General features: G+C 49.5%; 1 protein-coding gene across 3 annotated transcripts in view; it reads left to right on the forward strand.

The window, feature by feature from the left end:
- The first annotated feature begins 1,353 nt into the window (after positions 1-1,353).
- The window catches only part of SLCO3A1 (solute carrier organic anion transporter family member 3A1), a 310,573-nt gene continuing 292,611 nt past the window's right edge, over positions 1,354-19,315 (forward strand). For all 3 annotated transcript variants that reach the window (XM_027067982.2, XM_027067981.2, XM_027067983.2), the window contains exon 1: positions 1,354-1,711. In XM_027067982.2, coding sequence (XP_026923783.1) covers positions 1,532-1,711 — 180 coding nt within the window. In that variant the 5' untranslated portion in view covers positions 1,354-1,531. The remainder of the gene's footprint in view (positions 1,712-19,315) is intronic.

Here is a 19,315-nt window from a genome sequence, read left to right on the forward strand (position 1 = left end):
ATGTGTTCATTGCTCTTCAGTTTCAAATGGAAGCCTGCGTGTTTCAATTCAAAGCCTTCAGTTTCAATTGAAGCCATTCTCAGGAGCCTAGGAGAATGGCACATTTTCTTTGACCCGTTATTAAGTAAATGCTTTATAAACAATTGTTTGAACCACCCCTCCTCTCAGTGGCCCAGGCAGAAGTTGCTGAGGGCTTCCTGGTACTGATCCAGTCCTTTCCAGTTTCTCTGAGCTTCCAAAAGCCTGCGGACCACTAGTAGATCTTATTGGTGGTGCCTTGTGGCCCAAACTCCTGGTAATGATTATAAAGAGCAGCTGCCTCGGGGGCTCGGGCTTACAGGCCAAGACCAGGAAGGGCAGCCTGGGCCACAATACTAGGGGAGGCCTGGGCTAATCGCTTCCCGCTGACTTCAGCCTCGGCTGCATCATTCCTGAGGATGGACTCCAGGCAGATGGAGGGCTGGACAAGGCCCTCTGCTGGGGTCGCTGCGACCTTGCAGCCACCTAGACACTGCGGCCTGGGGGCGACTGATAGTCTGTGCGGTTCTCTACGGATTGATCGAACTTCCCTCTAGAAGAGCTTTCCTTCCTTGAGGTCGGGAGCCCTTTGGGCACGCCCAGCGGCACGGGGCAGCAGGAGCAGGGACCCGCGGGTTGCGGACGCCGCCAGCAGCTCTGACCTCTGGCACCTCCCCAAGCCCCGGGGCGCAACATCTGTCCCCAGAAATACCCGGGCAGAGGGGGAGCGAGCGCGTCCACCCCTCCCTGGGTAACTCGGTCTTCGCTCTCTTCCTAGAAACCGCCCCTCCTCTCCCGTCTAGCGCCGCGAAGCCGCGGCACTCGGTCCCCGTCCAGCGGGGGCGCCCGCGCACCCCACCTCGGCGCCCCCAGTTCCTCGCGCAGCACCGCCCAGCGCCCGCGGGGGCGCCCCGTGCCCCGCAGCGCCATCTAGGGGCAGGGCACCGCCTTCCTCCCTCCTGGGCACCCCCTCCCTCCCTGCGCGCGCGCCCCGAGCCGGTCCCCCTCGCGCCTCCCCGAGGGCGCGCTGGCGGCGAGGGGCGGCCCGGCCTCGGGGCAGACGCAGGGAGGCGAGGGCCGGCGGGGCCGGCTGGCGAAGGGAAGCGAGCGATGGCAGCGGCGGGCGTCCGCGGGCGACGAAGCGGCTGCGGCGGCGGCGGCGGCGGCGGCGGCGGGCGGCGCGAGGAGCCCCTGTGATTGGCACAGCCCGAGCCGGAGGAGGAGGCGCAGGGAGGGCGGAGGAGGAGGAGGAGGAGGTGGAGGAGGTGGAGGAGGTGGAGGAGGAGGAGGAGGAGGAGGAGGAGGAGGAGGAAAGGGGCGAGCGCGCGCGGCGGCGGCGGCGGCGGCGGCGAGGAGCTGTGCCTTCCACCTCTCCAGCCCCGGCAGGACGGGGGCGGCCGCCGCGGGCCCGGGGCGGGGACAGCACGCAGCCTCGCCGCGCACACCCCCGCCCGGCAGCGGGCCCGACACCCGGGGCGAGCGGGAAAGCGGCGGCGGCGGCGGCGGGGGAAGGATGCAGGGGAAGAAGCCGGGCGGCTCGTCGGGCGGCGGCCGGAGCGGCGAGCTGCAGGGGGACGAGGCGCAGAGGAACAAGAAGAAGAAAAAGAAGGTGTCCTGCTTCTCCAACATCAAGATCTTCCTGGTGTCCGAGTGCGCCCTGATGCTGGCGCAGGGCACGGTGGGCGCCTACCTGGTGAGTCCCCGTGCCAACTCCGCCGCGGGGGCCCCCTTCCCGGCCCGGCGCTCGGGCGGCCGGCTGGCACGGGGAGGGGGCCGCCTGGGGCCCGGGGGCAGGCGGGCATGACCTCGGCCCGGCGCGGAGGTTGGCGAGTGGTGCAGCGGCGGCCGCCGGGGGAGCTGCCGGCCCGGGCTGCCGAGCGAGCCGGGAGCGGGCGGGACCGCGGATGCCGGCAGCTGCTCGCGCGGCCGGCGGGGGCCTGGGGTGCCCGGGGAGGAGAGGCGGCGGGCAGGTGGCCGGGAAACCGTTTGCTTCCCCGCCGGGAAGGCGCAGCCAGAGGGTGAGTTCAGGAGCCCCCTTGGAGAGGCAGGCATCGCGGGTTTCAGGTGACCTGCACATGGGAAGAAAAGCCAGTTGAGCATCCTGCGTCCTCCACTCTTTCCATTCCATCCGCCTCGAGAACAAATTCATTATGCATCATTTTCTCCGGGCGCTTTCCCCATGCGCCAATTACGGAGGGTGGGGGGTGGTATTTAACAGCTTAGAGTAAAATGCACCCGAGTGTGGCCCTGTTCGGAGCCTGGGCTGCAGGGGGAATATTCCCTCTCCGTATCCCAATAGCCATCTTTTGGCGTCTGGGATAAAGTTACAGTACCTGGAGAGCAGCTGCGAGTTTGTGTAGCTCCTGCTACCCGTGCTTAAGACCTCGATTCCCCACCGTGGTCTCTCGCCCGCAAGGGGGTCGCATCATTTTGCACTATGTGCGTCTATTTCATTTGCCTTCTGACAGGGGATATTAATGCTCAGACGGCCCAGGGGTGCCTGGCATATCAGAGGAAACAGCTTGTAATGACTCAGCACTGTCAAATACCTACTTTGTCGCCTTGTCCTGCCCCGCGCGGGTGGTCCCAACTTGAGTTCCAGAGAGCACACTTCCAGGCCCGAGTCCAGCCCTGCCTACACAGGAGAAGATTTTGTCAGTGTATAGTGTTAAATCATTACTTTGGTGATTGACCTGAAACATGAAATGAAACGTCAGAGACTTTGAGTGTTCCTGAACAAGTTTGACGGAGATAGAATTGGACAGGATTTTGGCTGTTGGAATACCACATCCTCAGATAGAACCATGCTTTTCCTGATGTATCACTAATCCCTCCTTCTTGGCCTTGGGGTGCAGTTAATGAAGACTGGACTGGTGGGTGCCCTGTACCATTCATAGTCTCCAAAGACTCCCGGGCTTACAGTCAGAGGGAAGTACAAGCAGGCTTGTAGTGTAGGGGAACGTCATCTTTGTGGTTAGCAGAGAGGATTGTTCAAACTCTGCTCTGTTCCTGGGGTGCCAAAGTTACAGGGCTCCTGAAAATCAGCTGCATTTTCTTTGCTCCTTGTGAGATGAAAGTGTTTTAAGTCCCCGTCTCTGTGCATCCTTGACTTGTATGCTGCAGGTGAGCCCTGAAGCCCAAAGCACAGTTTTCTTCGGTGTTTAGATTTTTGTTGGTCAAAAATGCGCTTTTCTCGGTAGTTCCAGCACAGACGGTCCCTGTGTGGGGGGTCCGTTTATCAGCACTTTCACGGAGGGAATTTTGACTGTTACGATATTAAGATAGGTATGTGTATTACCAAGATGCAAATGCGTATTAACAAGATATTTGTGGGTCTGTGCTGGAGCGTATGCAAAGTATGTACTACCTAACCGGGCTCTGTGTTTGGGGAGGTAATTAGTGTATCAACAGCTGCCTTCGGGTTTACTATTTTGTTTGCCTGAAGCCAGTTTTGTTCAGTAGGGTGGGTTATTCATGCGTGGCAAACAGGAACGGAACTTTTCACACCATGAATGATAAAGGCCTGGTCTTAGTTTTTTAGCTTGCCATGATCTAAGGGTTTTAGAAAGGAACGAGGCTGAGCTTCAACTAGATGAGTAGCCTGGGCTCCTTTAGAAAGTTAAGGAGCAGAGGGCTGCTGGTGAAGCTGGATACCTAAAGGCAGGGCTGGCTGGCACGGGGAGATAGAAAGTTGACTTTAATCCCAGAGTAGGCCAGTGGCAGGAACTCAGTCCACCTGGTTGTTGGTGGTGGGGGGAGAGGGGGGCTGCTGGCATTTCCAGCCTGGGCTGATAGAAAGCCTGGTTCAGAGGGGTAGGGTAACAGGAGTCGACAGGTGACCAGCAGAAGGCGGATGGAGGCCCAGGAGAGGACAGGCCTGGGAAACTGAATTTATTTTGATTACTAGGAGTGGAGGGATAGGGTGCTCAGGGCTCTGCCCTGCCCGGCTGCCCTGGACTCTCTGTGGCCATCTGAACCTCATGAAAATAAATAGTTTGCTTGCCAGGGTTGACTGAATCAGGTTGCTGTGGGTTTTGTTTTTCTGGGCCACTTGGGAGTTTTCTGTTCATCTGTTAATTTGGAGGTGGAATAAAAAGTTATTCCTGCAGCTGTGTGTGACTTCTTCATGGATAATTTGAGAATGGAACGTTGTAGGATGTTTGCAGGAAAGGCAGACGTCTGCGTTTTAATTCATCATGGCTTTCTTAAGAAACCTCAGAGGCTGCTTTTCTAGGTGATCATACGCACTGTCAGGGTCCATGTGCCAGGGGTGTGTTATATATGATCTTGGCAATCAGCCTGCCTCTCCGATGAAGCATTTTCAGGTACCTGATGAAGGGCACACCGTGGGACACTGCCAACAGTGCTTGCTTTGATAGCGAGGGGGGTTATCGAAAGTTCTATGCCAGCGACATTATTTTAATCTATTTGATCCCAGTAGTCCATGCAGCTACCTTATTATTTTGTCTTCTCAGATGCCGTGTTTTATATTTGGAGGCTTCATTTCATTTCTCCCTTTACTTTCTGAAAAGAGCTTGCCCTGTGTCTTCAATGGCACTGGTGTAAGCTCCCCAACTGCAGAACTGAAGCAGGAAGTTGCCTGTGATTTGAGAAGCAACTTTGTAAAGCAGGACTCTGTGTGTGTGTGTGTGTGTGTGTGTGTGTGTGTGTGCGCGCGCGCACGCGCTTTCCCTTAAGAACCTGCCCAGGGAGGAAACTCAAGGGAGACTTGTATATGAGACAAACACCAATTGTTAAGCTGGGCAGGGGACCAGCAACTTTTTGCCTCCATGTGTGTGCGGGTGTGGGGGTGGGTCTCCCAGGGCAATGCTGAAGGTTATTGACCCTGACACCCAGATGCTGTGATAGTAGAGATAAGGTAATTGCACAACCCCCCGGCCAGCTGTGGATTCTGAAATGTGCTACACTTGCAAGTGTTGTAACTGGAAATCATACTTCAGATAAGCCAATGTCACGGGGATGTTCTCTCCTAGTCCCTTAAACTGCCTGAGTGGCTATGCGATACTTTGTTGAGCATAAGAAGAGAGACCCATCCAGTTTGATCCGCAAGGTGTGCTGGGTCGAGAATGCAATTTTTCTTTACTTGGGTCTTTGCTTTGGGTGGCTCCAGTCTGAACTGACCTTGCAAGGATGTAATCTCTGCTTAAGTCTCGGCCCCTTTGGAGAAGGCTTAGGCCTATGGGAACTGTAGGGAGAGAAAGTTATTTTGTGTGTACTTCATGGTGATGTGTGGAGACCCACTAAGATGTCTCAAGCCATTCTTGGAGGCCAGCCCTGCGTGTAGAGCTTCGTGTGTGTTATCAAATTGCCGAGGACTGGAGTCGATAAGGCTGTGTACAGGAAATTAAAACCTTGACACCTCTGGGCAGTTAGGATCGAGGCTCACATACAAATGCATTTGAATTTCCTCAGGATGCAAACTTGACAAGGCCTGTCGAGTCTCCAGGGTGGGGTGCACAGACAGTGCCTAGGACCCGTGGTGGGCATTTCCCTATTTAGAGTTTTGCAAACCCTGAGTCGGAGGTTGTCGTGACGAAATAATTCGCCGGATGACTGAGTGCATGTAACAGAACTCCCATCTCACTGATTTCTAGTCATTTTAAAAAGTGTTAGGCCTGAGATCATTCAGTGGCTTGCAATTACTTGTAAGGTGAAACTACTGGATTTGTTATTCTTCTTTTGTTTTTTTTCCCTCTCCCTAAAGAAGCATCATTTTGAAGATGGGTTTTTACGTCTCTTACCCAGAAGCAGACAGCTGAGGGACATTTTTAAAGTCCTTGTCAAATTAGTATAATGACTAAGGCGACTGCATTTTACTTAATCAAATTATTTTACACACTTATGGTTACTCAAAGTGACAAATTCCCTGCCATTTGCATAATTATTATATAGCCCCAGGTAGTAAGAAATACAATTACCCTGATTTTTTTTTTTCCTTGCTGTTTGGTTGCACATGTTTAGCTAATAATTATTTAGGGGAAAAATGATTTCTGCAAATTCCTTTCAATCAGCTTTGTGTACACAGCTTAGTTTCTCTAGGGGTTTTCTCTTGTGGGTTTCATGGTCAAAGAAATGGGATCAGTGGGCTGTAAAGCGGGCAAGATCCTTCCTGAATTTTGGAACTCTCCCCCTTTTCCATTTTAGATATCTAACAAAGCAGAGGACACAGAGGCCTCTCCGCAGGGACACTGTCTTGCTAATCACATGCCCAGCATTTAAGCTCATCTTCTTGCTTGCCTGCTGCCGGAATGGCATTGCTCTGTGTTAAGCTGGATAAGTTTCTACTTGGGCAGAGGCAGTTGGAGCAAGAGGGGCTCTGCATCTCTCTTGCTCATCTTGAAGCAAGCTTTCAAGTGCTGCTTGTTTATGGAGGGGCTCGCATAGCCATCACTGGGGATGAGTAAGTGTAACCTAGCAAAAAACAATGAGGAGGCAGCCACAGTTGAAGAAGATGAAGGCCTGGAATAAAGACCCAACAAAATCCGTGAATGTTCCTGGTTAATTGCAGACAGGGGTGTTCCTTTCAGGGTCTAGGCCTCCTGCAGAGGGAATGGCAAGGACTCCCGCTGAGCTGACCTTGTTCCTTGGATTGAGGGAGGGCTCCTTGAGGTGCCAGGCAAGGAGGGTGGGGCCTGCCAGGTGACTGGGCAGGCAGGTCTGCAGAAGTTGCCCCCCTCTTGCTGGGGTGGAGAATAAAACTCTACCAGCAGTATTTCTCCTTTCAACTTGGTGAACACATTTAACTTGCAGGGATTTAATTTTTTTTTTTTTAAGTTTATTTATTTTTGCCAGAGACAGAGTGTGGGCATGAGCTGGGGAGGGGCAGAGAGGGAGGGAGACACAGAATCCAAAGCAGGCTCCAGGCACCGAGCTGTCAGCACAGAGCCCAACGCGGGGCTCGAATTCACAAGCCCCGAGATCACGACCTGGGCCGAAGTTGGATGCTTAACCGACTGAGCCACCCGGGCGCCCCAAACTTGCAGGGATTTAACTGCAGCACATCATTTAATAAATAACCACATTCCTCCAAAGGAGAATCACCATACTCAACACTTCTACTCATGTTTTGTATACCTACTCCTATTATGTATGTTAACATGTGCATCGTGTGCATTATACGTTTACATACGTACACGTTCTGGTGTAGGGTTGCATAGACCAAATATTGAATGCTGTCCCTTTTGGATGTTGTTAAGGGACATTTTGCTGGTAATTTTGATTGTGTGGCTTAAACATGGGTTTAGAACTCCCCTGAAGTCAAGTGACCTATATTCTGTCCCCTCTCAGAAATGTTTTTGGTAATCTGTAAGCCGGAAAGATAGCATCCTTGTTCCTTTAACTTAGTTTTGCTTTCTGTTGCTATATCTGTATCTACAAAATAGGAAATAAGTAGGGGGAAAAAGGGTGGAATCAGTGACTTTGGTTCACAGGATAAATAAAATTGGTATGGTTTGAGAAACTTGTATTTTATGTAACCCAAGTGTCTATGTGTTCGTGTTAAAATGACTAAACGTGGTTAAAACCCCAAATGAAATGGTTAAAATTGCCAGGTAGTAGAATGATAAGCATCTGCGGCAACCGTGGCTCGATGGATGAGCTTCCGAAGACCTGGGATTCACACCCACGTTCTCCCCTTCTTGGCTGTGTGTTCCTAAACTGATTACTTAACCTCTCTGTGCCTTGGTTTTTCATTTTAAAACGGGGGTCTAATAATACTCATAACGATTCTCTGAGGATTCACTGAATTGGTACATGGAAAGCACTTTGAATGCTAACTGGCACATGCTGTTTGATATATACAAGCTATTAATAATGACATGGTTGTACATATTTTCCACAGGCATTCAGTTTGTAGCCCCAACAAATGAGCAATAAAATTATTTCAATCAAACTTTGATTTGGGTGTAGTGAACTGTACTCTCAGGTAGTTCCCTTGTTCTGCATGAACATTTTGTCCGGGAGGTAAAATGTTTTTAGAAGCAAGAAATAAGTACCAGTTGCTAATTCTGTTTATTCCCTTATTCTAAATGTAGCAATCCATTTTGTCTTAAAGACGCTGTAAGAATTACCAGTCACGTGGGAGAGGAGTTCGCTCTAGTAATGGTTCTGTTGAGCGTTTCTAGCCAGTGGGTACTTGGAGGTGGGTGGACAGGGGCGCTCGGGACGGCTGGGAGGGACAGGCGTCCTGATGCCTCGTTTTGGGGGGCCCTGTTTCCCGTCGCTCTGGTCTGTGGCTACAGGATAGGGAATCCTTGATGGTCCTCTATGTTGCAGGCAGCTGAGGAGCAGTGAAGAGTGTTGGCTGTGGAGTCAGAAGACTTGGACTTGATCCCGGGCCTGCTACCTACCGGCTCCTGGTGACTTGACTTACCTGAGTCCCAATATTGTCATCTGAAAAATGGGACCGACTGACAGATGGTTGAGATATTTGAATAAATGGACACATGATAGAGTGCTCTCCTAGGGTACAGGATTCAGTACTTGCTTTGCTGCTAATGACACAACCCTAGTCGCTGACCTTGGCATAACCAAAGTCCTTCCCCAGGGCCTGAGAATTTGGGGTGTTGTGTGAGGCCTCGGTTTTGTTTCCCACATTGGAGATTGGGGCCCTCATAGCTCACTCTGCTTCTCTGGGTGAAGAGTGGCCACTTCAAAGCAGCCTGGCGTGTCAGGATTCGGGGATCAAGGGACATATGTCCTGGACATATGCTGTCCTCTGGTCAGCGACCTTGGAGCTTGGTCCTGGTTGCCGGGGTGGGGGGGGGGTGGGGGCTCAGGTCTCCTGCCACACCCACTGCTTCATCTTAATCCTCCTGCAGTGCTCGACAGGGCTCAGCAGGCACAATTGGGGCATTTTCCTCATCTTGACCCTTTTTGGTTTCTCCGAAGCAGAGCAAGTAGGCTCTTTTTTAAAGTTAAAACTTTTTTTTTAATGTTTACTTATTTTTGAGAGACAGAGCATGAGCGGGGGAGAGGCAGAGAGAGAGGGAGACAAGAATCTAAAACAAGCTCCAGCATCTGAGACTGTCTGCACAGCATCTGTTCACTGTGAGCATCTGCACAGCATTTGAGCTGTCTGCACAGAACCCGATGCGGGACTTGAACTCACAGACCTCGAGATCATGACCTGAGCCGAAGTCGGACGCTTAACCAACTGAGTCACCGAGGCACCCTGAGCAGGCTCTTGATAGATGCCGTGCTGTTTCTCATCCTCCGGGTCCATTCATCTCCACTTATGATGATTGTTTAGGGGGTTACCTTTGCACAGCGCCCCTCTGGTCACACCTGTCCTTGGGAAGGATAAGGAATGGACTGGGCTCTTCTCAGTGCATCCACCTGCAGCATCTGTTTTAGGAGAGTTCTTAGCTTCACATTCAAGGGCCACGGGCTTCACAAGAGAGCACACGCTCTCTGAACACCACTGCATCCCCAGACTCTGCTGGCTGGGTGTCGACTTCCCCGAGGAAGAAACCCTATCAGCTTCCTAAGACCCTGGACCTTCTGTAGCCATAGTTGAGTGAACAAGCCTGGCTGGGGGTGGGGGTGGGAGGGGTGCTGTGTCGTGGGCTCTCCAGTGACAATATGCAGAGCGGAAACGCTCCACTGGGTGTAGCGGAATCTCTGCAGCTGGCTGTTCCCAGCTTCTTTATTTCTGTTCTTCTTTGTGGCTTCGAGACGAGCCTTTCTGAAAAGGGAACCCCTTCCTAACGGAGGGTTTAGTAGCTCAATTTAATAGGAATGATCGTAACCAGCCCAGCTGTTTCCTGAAACGAGCGGACATTCCTCTTTAAATAGGGAATGGTTATTTCCCTGAGACATAATAGTCGGTCATTAAAATTTTCTTGGACTTAATACAAATGTCTCATTTATGACTTCCAGTCAACACTTCAGTGGAACAGTTTAAAAGCCAAAGACAACGTAGGTTGGCTCCAAGCCACAGGTTTTGAATGGGGCTGGGGAGGGGGTAGTGTGGAGCCCACTTATTCCCCTTTGCCTCCATGATTTCCTCCATGATTTCCTTCATAAATAAAAGGTGCCTTCAACACCTCTTCAATACTCTGTTCTTCTGGGACATCACATCCCCAGTGGCATTTTAAGATGCCTGGTAACAGAATGGAAGAGCCTTGAGTGTAACAGCGATGTCTTATTTCCTTAGCATTGGGTTTGGTTAAAATCTTTGCCACGAGCACAGAAGCAAGCTGTGGCCACAACCCATCCAAGTGGCCAGTGGTATGCTGGGTCCCTGGCATGTCCCAGCAGGTCTGAGTTACTGTGGGATAGAGTGAGTCCATTCAAAAGCCTAGGGAGTGCCTTTCTTCTGTCTGTGCGTCTGTCTGTCCACCCACCTACACCCCGTATGTGAGTTCTGTACTATGTGGTGGCAGATTCTGATTTGTCTGGCAAGTTGCCCTTTGGGACGGGTCTCTGGATAATTAACTTGGCTGTCCGGGTGACCCTCGAAACCTTCCGTCGGTGGGTCTAAAGCCTGTTGTGGCTGTCTCTTCCTAGCTCCCCGAGTCCCCGATGATGCAGAGTTAGCAGAAATAGGAAGGAGCCAAGAGCAGGCTTTCAACACATAGTCCTGGGGAATATAATAGAATATTAGGCATCTTGCTCCCTAAGTCACTGCCTACACAACTATCAGAACTTCAGCAAGATAGAGATGATTCTTTTTACCTCCATTTCTGCACTCGCAAGGTTGGTGCAGGGAGAACAGTGTCACAATGGTGCTTTCAGTTAAAGACTATTGTCAGATGTTCTTGGGACTGGCTGTTGTCTTTCCCTCCTCCCCTCTTTGGGAGAAGGCTTATGTAAAATAGACACGCTCCGTCCCTAATTGTTGGATCTGCTCCCCCAGCCTGACACTGCCTCTTTCCCATCCTCGGCTGATTCAAATGAGAAATTACCACCTTGAATATAAGCAAGTGGAAGTTGGAAAGCCGCCCTCCGACTGATTATGTAAGCTCTAAAATACTGTACCTGAAATCTTGTGTTTCCCTCGCTGAGAATTCTCTTAATGAAGGTACAAATTTCTAAGCGCGGACCTGTATGTTTTTATTATGTAAGCTTCCATTATTGTGACCCCAACCTGTGAAAAAGAATGGTGTTGATTAGTTAATCTCTCCGTTGGCTTTCAGGATCAGAGAATCATTGGAAATAGACTCACAGAGCCACCTAGAGCTCTCCCCCTGGAACTTGGCAGCCTGCTGCTTCAGCACCAGCACCTTCTCTCCAGGGGTGCATAGGCTCGTTCTGTGTCTGAGGTCACTCTGACTCTCCGGGTGGCAGAGGGCAAGTGTCCGTGAAGGCTTGAGAGATTGCTTGTGTGATTCAGTGGCATGTTCGGGAATAAAACCACTGTCGATTGTGATGGGTATCCGTGCTTTGGACATTTCATTTCCCAAAGTCCCCCTACCATCGCCTTTGGGGTGTATTTTGCCTCGTGTTGCATAATTTGCCGGTCTTTTGTTGTGGCTCATTCCCACCATCCTCTTCTCAGGCTGCACGCTGCGTGGCCCATTTCACATTTACAGCCTCCTAAAGTGTAGACAAGGAGCTTATTTTGTGGCCAGAGTGGACACTGGGAGGAAATACTTAAAAGAAACTAGACGAGTTGAAAGAGATCCAGAAGAGCTTCAGAAAGGCCTCCCCTGTCTTCATGCGGAAAATTTAGGACAAGACTCACAACTGATTGTGTGATTTATCATGTGGTGGGTCGCATTGTCTCCCCAGTGTGGTAAATACTGTGTCGGCTGGGAGGCTGAAATGCCAAGAGGAGTTTTTCAGCCAGCCGAAGGAAGAATGTCTTCTGGAAACAAAACCCACAAAGTAGCACCTTCGCTTTACCTTTGCCAAATCTGTGGAGATGCATACGAATCGAAAAGGCCAGCAGCGTAACTCTGCAGCTTGCGGGTGATGGGAACAGGTGGGGAGGGCGTCCTTACCACACACGGGCTCAGAGGGGCAAGTGGAGCCAGCAGGACTTGGGCTAAAAGCGGATGCAGCCCCGTGAACCTTATGAGATGCACAGGTGGAACCGACTGTCCACTCGGCATGTCATCCCTGTGTCCCAAGGTTGGCCTTGGCCTGCGTTCTTAGGTCTCTTTAAAAATAACGGGCGCCTGGGTGGCTCAGTTGGTTAAGTGTCCGACTTCAGCTCAGGTCATGATCTCACGGTTTGTGGGTTCGAGCCCCATATCAGGCTCTGTGCTGACAGCTCAGAGCCTGGAGCCTGTTTCAGATTCTGTGTCTCCCTCTCTCTGACTCTCCCCTGTTCATGCTGTGTCTCTCTCTGTCTCAAAAATAAATAAACATTGGGGCACCTGGGTGGCTCAGTTGGTTAAGCGTCCGACTTCGGCTCAGGTCATGATCTCACAGTCTGTGGGTTCGAGCCCCATATCAGGCTCTGTGCTGACAGCTCAGAGCCTGGAGCCAGCTTCCGATTCTGTGTCTCCCTCTCTCTCTGCCCCTCCCCTGCTCATGCTCTGTCTCTCTCTGTGGCAAAAATAAATAAAAAAACATTAAAAAAAAAAACGAAAATAAATAAACATTAAAAAAAAATAACATAGCCAAGGGGGGGGCACCCGGGTGACTCAGTCGGTTGCACATCTGACTCTTGACTTTGGCTCAGGTCATGATCTCGTTGGTTCAAGGGTTAGGGCCCTGCGTTGGCCTCTGCATTGACAGTATGGAGCCTGCTTGGGGTTCTCTCTTCCCCCCCCCCGCCCCTCCCCTCCCCCAAATAAATAAACTTAACAATTTTTATATTAAAAAATATCTGCCCTGCCGGTGCCTGGGTGGCTCAGTCGGTTGAGCGGCCGGCTTCGGCTCAGGTCATGATCTCACGGTCCGTGAGTTCGAGCCCCGCGTCGGGCTCTGTGCTGACAGCTCAGAGCCTGGAGCCTGTTTCAGACTCTGTGTCTCCCTCTCTCTGACCCTCCCCCGTTCATGCTCTGTCTCTCTCTGTCTCAAAAATAAATAAACGTTAAAAAAAAAAAATTAAAAAAAAAAATCTGCTCTTACTGCTTTTCATCTTAGGCAAAATCGGCACAGGATTAAGTAATTTACCCAAATATGCAGCCCCTACCCTCCAGAGCTAGCCCCCCACGTTAGCTCGCGGGGTGAGTAGGTGAACAGTCCAGAAGAGTTTCATTTTTGGAAATAATGATTGTAAACATACAAATAAAAGTAATGTTTTGGTGAATGCAGGAAAAAAGTCCACTTTTTTTCTCTTTTAAAATATTCCTTTATATATACATATGTATATATGTATATATACACACACGTATATATACATATATGTATATATAGACCGTTTCCTAATAGGCATCATACCTATCCTTAATCTGGTGAGCAGGTAAAAATACATACACTTGTATTTATCCGTCTTCTTTAGATTTCACTGGGGAACGCTTTGTCACTTAAAAGTAATAGGACCAAGGCAGCTATTAAAAATGCCTCTAGGGCTGCAGGCACCCAAGGCCGTCAGGGAGGCTGTGCAGTGTGACAAGGGACACGTTTTAGAGCCCCCAAAAGGAAGCTGAGTGTTCCTGTGTTCAGGTCCGTCGCCTCCGTGACTGCTTTTCTCTTTGCACCGGGTGAGCTGAGCTCTGGTGGTCACGGTGGTCAGCTCAGCTCTGTCGCCTCCTGGTTGTTCATTAATCTTATTCTTGCCTCCCTGTGCTGGCCCCTGACGCCACAGGGCCACGCTTCACCAGCCCTGGCAGGATGTCCCAGTCGGATCCATCAGACCTCTGTGAGAGCGTGCTCCCAGGAGTCAAACCCTGGTCACTCCTGAGTAGGACTCCTGTGCCAGGCTTATGCTACAGGCACTGTCAATATCCTTCTTCAAGCTGTTTCCTTTGTTGGTTTCTCACCGTCCTCATTGGGTGGGTAATATAAGCTGAGCTCTCAGTCCTACAGGAGGTAAAGATCCAGTCCCACCTTTGACCACAGACTTATGTTAATTCTTGCCTTCCCGGATGGACCCTATTGTACTTTATTTGGGGGGTGGGGGTGGGGGTGGGGAGTGTCGTCTTCATATTCTATTTAAACCTTCCCCTGTGGAGTTCAGAGGATAGTAGAGGCATTCCCAAACATTTTCTGTATCTCTGATGTTAGAGAAAAATTGGGTTATATATTCTCCCTTAGATATAGAAAGGTGTGACGTGTAGTACAGAGAAAGTGACTTTGACAGTTCATCCTTTGGTTGGAGGAAGACTTGGACCCAGGGGCGGGAAGGTGGATGACGATATGAATGAGTTTCTAGGGCATTTCTGAAGGAAGAAATGGGGTGTATTGGTTCCCTGGGGCTCTGCTGAAACAAACTAACCATACACGGGGTGGCTTCCAACAACAGATTTATTTTCTGGCAGTCCTAGAGGCCAGGAGCCTGAAATCAAGGTGTTGGCAGGTGCGTCCTTCTTCTGAGACTCCAGGTAGGATCGTTTCTTGCTTCTTTGTAGTTCCTGACAGTGGCCCTTGATCTTTGATGTTCCTTAGATAGGCTTTGTACCCCTCCCTTATGTGACTCTGAGGTCACATGGCATTTTTCTTCTGTGTTTCTCTCCTCCTCATAGAAGGACACCATTCCTATTGGATTAGGATCTACCCTAATGACCTCATCTTACCTTAACTACATGTGGTAAGACCTTGTTGCAAATAAGATCACATTCCCAGATATCAGGAATTAGGGCTTCATCCTAGTCCTTTTGGGGGGACATGATTCAACTCACGATACCAGGAGCAAAATAGAGCAAAGGACCCTAAAATGGTCTGATGGTACAAAGAAGAAGAAAAAGAAAAAAGACAGACTCTTTGCCCTCTTCAGGGTTTTGGGTTGGGTAGGAAACTTCTGGAATGTTGGTCAGCGTGTCATTCTTTGCAGATGTGCTATCCTGTGACAATCCTTGTTTCCTTTCTGAATAAGTAAGGGGATAACTATGTTTCTGTCTGTGGGGTGGTGGTTAGGCTGCGGGAGTGAGCCCAGTTGCGTTAATGAATAGCTTTGAACACACTCTTTCCCGATTCTGGGCATAGCTGAGTGCAGGGAGTGGCTGGGATGAGTACGGCATCTGATTAAGGGAAATGCATGTAAAAAAAAAAAAAAGCCTAGAAATACATGTGGGTGAACATTATGTGTGTATATATTTAGAGTGCGTGTAGTACAGCTCTCCTGTGCCTTACACCCGGGACTCCTTAACAGGAACCAGGCCCCGTGAAACGTCCAGCTGGCCCCGTCGCCTCCCTGAAGTCCTACCTGATGCAGAAGGACTGGAAGAGAATATTATGGCCATGCCGGCCAGTCCCAGATTTGGCCAGGTGTGTGTTACATTAGGACCAGACCCCTGCCTTCTAATCTCATTCATCTCCAGGGTTGGTTTTTGTTTTGTTCTGTTTTGTTTTTTGCTGGGGGTGGGACTGTCTGATTCTCAGAGTTTCTCAGCATTGGCTCCTTTTAAAAGACTTGAGCTTGGTCTCTGCCAAACTTGGACAACTTCTTGAAGCAACTGTGAGCAACATTGACTTCAGTAAAGGCATCTTCTTGGGCCTCACGGAGTCTCTTTATCCTGGTGGCAGGGATGGCATGTTTATATTTTTTTCTACTAATGACTCCTTCCTGAGACCGTTCCCAGGCCCTGGGCCAGGCCACGGCCCTGTCCTCCTGGAGACCTGCAGCTGGTCTGGCTGTATCCGCGGTCCATGGGACGGCATGGTCTTTGCCATAGAAGCCAAGTGTTGGGTCAAAGTGGGAGGTGATGTTGGAGATGGCCCTGGGGAGAAGAGTAGCTGTCCGGTGATTTTCTCAGCCTTGGTCAGGGTGGATCCAAAGGGAAGGAGACGTCAGGCTGGTATTTCAAGAGTCTGGCTGGGGAAAGCCTTCGCAGGTGGGACGGGGCTGGGAAGCCATTTTGGAGGAGAAGGGGAAGGCTGGGAGCACAGGGCCACAGCCACATGCAGGGGCATGTCAGCGCCAGCCAGCATTGCGGGGGCCGTCGGCACCTCTCTTGGCAAGGCTTACCTCCCTCCCCCCAGCTTTGAAGTGGTGCCCTGAAATGCTGCTACAGGCATGTGGAAGGCAGCCGCATCATGGCGTCCTCAGACTTACCTAGAAGCAAGCATGGCCGCATCGCATGATGTAGGCAAGGGTCTGAAGGACACCGCTTGTCCCAGTGTGCTGTGCCCGCCTGGATGGGGGCAGTCGAGGAGGGGCGGGGGCTGGGGCGTCCATACACAATGGCACCTCTGTGGCCAACCTCTTTTTTGACTTATCTTCCAATGAGATTTCTGCAAGATGAGCTAAAATGAGGAAAGGTCCTATCGTATTGGACTTCTTTTTTTCTTCAAACACTTTAGCTCGGCCTTGGATGTATCAGTTCTGGGTAACTTTAAAGCTGGTAACAGAACAAACTGTGTTCACACACAGGAAATGTCTCCAAACAAAAAGTGGGTGTGCAGTTTACAGTTTAAAAATTGGATGGAGGCCATTCGAACTTCCCCTCCCATTCTCCTTGAGAAGGACTTGGCAAGCTGCTGAGAGGGGGCATTCCTCCTTGGAATAATCGTGAGGGTCCAGAGGGAAGCTCTCTTCGGAGCAGAGCTCACCGGCAACTGGGCTGAGGCCCCGATGTTGTGGGGGCTAGGAGGCTGGTGGAGCGTTCACTGAGCTGGGTGCCCTTCAACTTCACATCCTGTGTAGAGGGGATGTGGAGTGTGGCCAGAATGCCTCTGGCCTGTTGGCCCACACCTGTTGCCCACAGATGGCCGATCTAAAAACACGGGCTGAGACAGCTCAGGAACCTTGTGTGGCCTCATCACTTGGCTCTACCATTAACTTGAACTTCAAGTTCATGCTTGTGGTATTTTTCTTAATATAGAGACCTACTGTTTTACCTATTGCACAAGGACCATGTGTGTTGAAGATTTGGAAAATATAGAGAAACATAGATACAATAATTTAACAACAACCACAATAATAATAAAAAACATTATCCATAATGTCAGGGCCTGGAGAGACACTGTCAACATTTTGGGACCCGTGCTTTTCAATCTCTGGGACTACCTGGGTTTCCTTATGACTGTGAGGACAGAGTACAGGTGGCCCTCGAACTATGTGGGAAGGTTAGGGACATCAACACCCACCCACTTCCCCCACAATCTGTGTGTAACATTTGACTCCCTTAAAACTTCACTACTAATAGCCTACAGTTGATCGTGAGCCTTACCAATAATACAGCCAATTGGCTAACACATGTCGTATATATGTATTATATAGTATATTCTTATAATCCAGTAAGCTAGAGAAAAGAAAAGGTTATTAAGAAAATCATAAGGAAGAGAAAATACATTTACAGTATTGTACTTTATGGGGAAAAAAATCTGTGTATAAGTAGATCTGTGTAGTTCACATCTGTGTTGTTTAAACGTCAGTGATAATAGAAGATACTGGCTTTGTGAAGTCCATGCCTGCTGTGTGTTAATCTTGTGTGGCTCTGGGCAAATGACTTTCCCTCTCCATTTTATGTCTAAGATTGGCATGGTATTTTTACCTACTTCCTACTAAATGAGATAATCCATTCACAGTGCTTACCCCGTGCCTGTGCAGAATGTTACTATTGTTACTATTATTATTTTATAATAAATCAGATCACACTGCACATTCTTACTCTTTCCCCTAAACCACCGTGACTACTTTCTAAGATTTTTTTTTAACGTTTTATTTTTTATTTTTGAAGGAGAGAGAGAGATGGAGAACATGAGTGGGGGAGGGGCAGAGAGAGAGGGAGACACAGAATCCCAAGCAGACTCCAGGCTCAGAGCTGTCAGCACAGAGCCCAATGCAGGGCTCGAACTCACAAACTGCGAGATCATGACCTGAGCTGAAATCGGATGCTTAACCAACTGAGCCAGCCAGGTGCCCCTGTGACTACTTTTCTGTAACATCAGATGTTTTCCTCTGGTGTCACTGTTATGAAGAAAAATGACCTTATTGTTTTTGTAAAAACAATGCATATTCACTATGAAGAATTTTAAAATGAAGAAAAGTTCAGATAAAAAATATTTTAAGACATTCCAAATCCTACCAGTGTTCGGAAATAATCAGGACCGATCCTGGTGTTTGAGGGGTAATAGTTATCTTCTCTCTGTTTCCCCTTGCTCCCACCAATTAATAATCAATAGTGTAGCAGACATGATGGCCAACCACAGGGGTATTAGAATATCAGCTTGGAGTTTCTATGGAGACATTTGGAGTTCGGACTGCAAAAAACTCAGTTTGTGGCCAGATCCAGGCTTCAGACTACTTTGCTCCTGGTCAGAATGATGGGTTGTCTGTCTCTGCAGGGGTGCACCTGCAAAGCTTACCTCCTGGAGGAGCAAAGAATGTGTGCATCCTGAGGTCTGTTCACAGGAGAGGAAAAGGAAGAGGTCAGGGCAAGACTGTTAGACTTCCTTTCACGATTTTATAGACCAGATAAGTCTCCTGAGCCCCCTTTGGGGAGGATGCAGTGAGGAAGTCAGAACAGATAATTTTTCTTTGTTTCTTCCAGAAAGTAGAGGTTCCTCCTTTAGTATGGATCCGGGTATGGGTTCTGGGAAGAGGAAGGAGTAACTCCCACCAGTATAGCATCTCAGAGTTCTTTCTGTTCCATGGAAAATCGGCTCGCTGGCTAGATATACTTTGTAAGATACATGTTCTTAAAATACAAAGTAGTAAATTTAACTTCACTCCAGTTTCACAGAAGACTTAATTAAAACTTGGAAGAAGTCACTGCCTTCTACCCTTGAGTGTTGCCATGGAAGAGTCCAAGGCCAGCCCGCTTTGTCCTCCTTTACAGACTATGTGCTCGTAGATAAGAGGCTGGAGGAGCTCTTTCTTAGTATCGGACATGTAACTTAACGAGTATATCACTGCCGCATGAGATGTGTCATATTTTTGTGGCACTTGGTGTGTTCTTTCAGTCGACAGATTGAATTCTTTATTAATAGTCTCAGGAGAATTTTCTTATATTGTCTCTGATTTTTCTTGGTTCTGGGCAGTGAGTTCTCTGATGGAAGGACACCAGTTACTTGTATGTTGGATTGTCTTTGAACTCTGTACTTGTTTGTTTTTCTTTGATTACTTGGATCCCTTGTTTTTATCGAATGTCACTTTTTTTTTCATTTTTTTATTTTAGCTTTCCTGTAGTCAGTAAATTGATGAAGCCATCTTTCTTTAGTTTGCTGTAAATTTTACTCTGTATATTGCTTTTCTAATGTTTATTTGCTCCCCAATTTA

The sequence above is a fragment of the Acinonyx jubatus genome, chromosome B3 (assembly GCF_027475565.1).
Source record: "Acinonyx jubatus isolate Ajub_Pintada_27869175 chromosome B3, VMU_Ajub_asm_v1.0, whole genome shotgun sequence".
In the NCBI taxonomy this organism is placed as follows: domain Eukaryota; kingdom Metazoa; phylum Chordata; class Mammalia; order Carnivora; family Felidae; genus Acinonyx; species Acinonyx jubatus.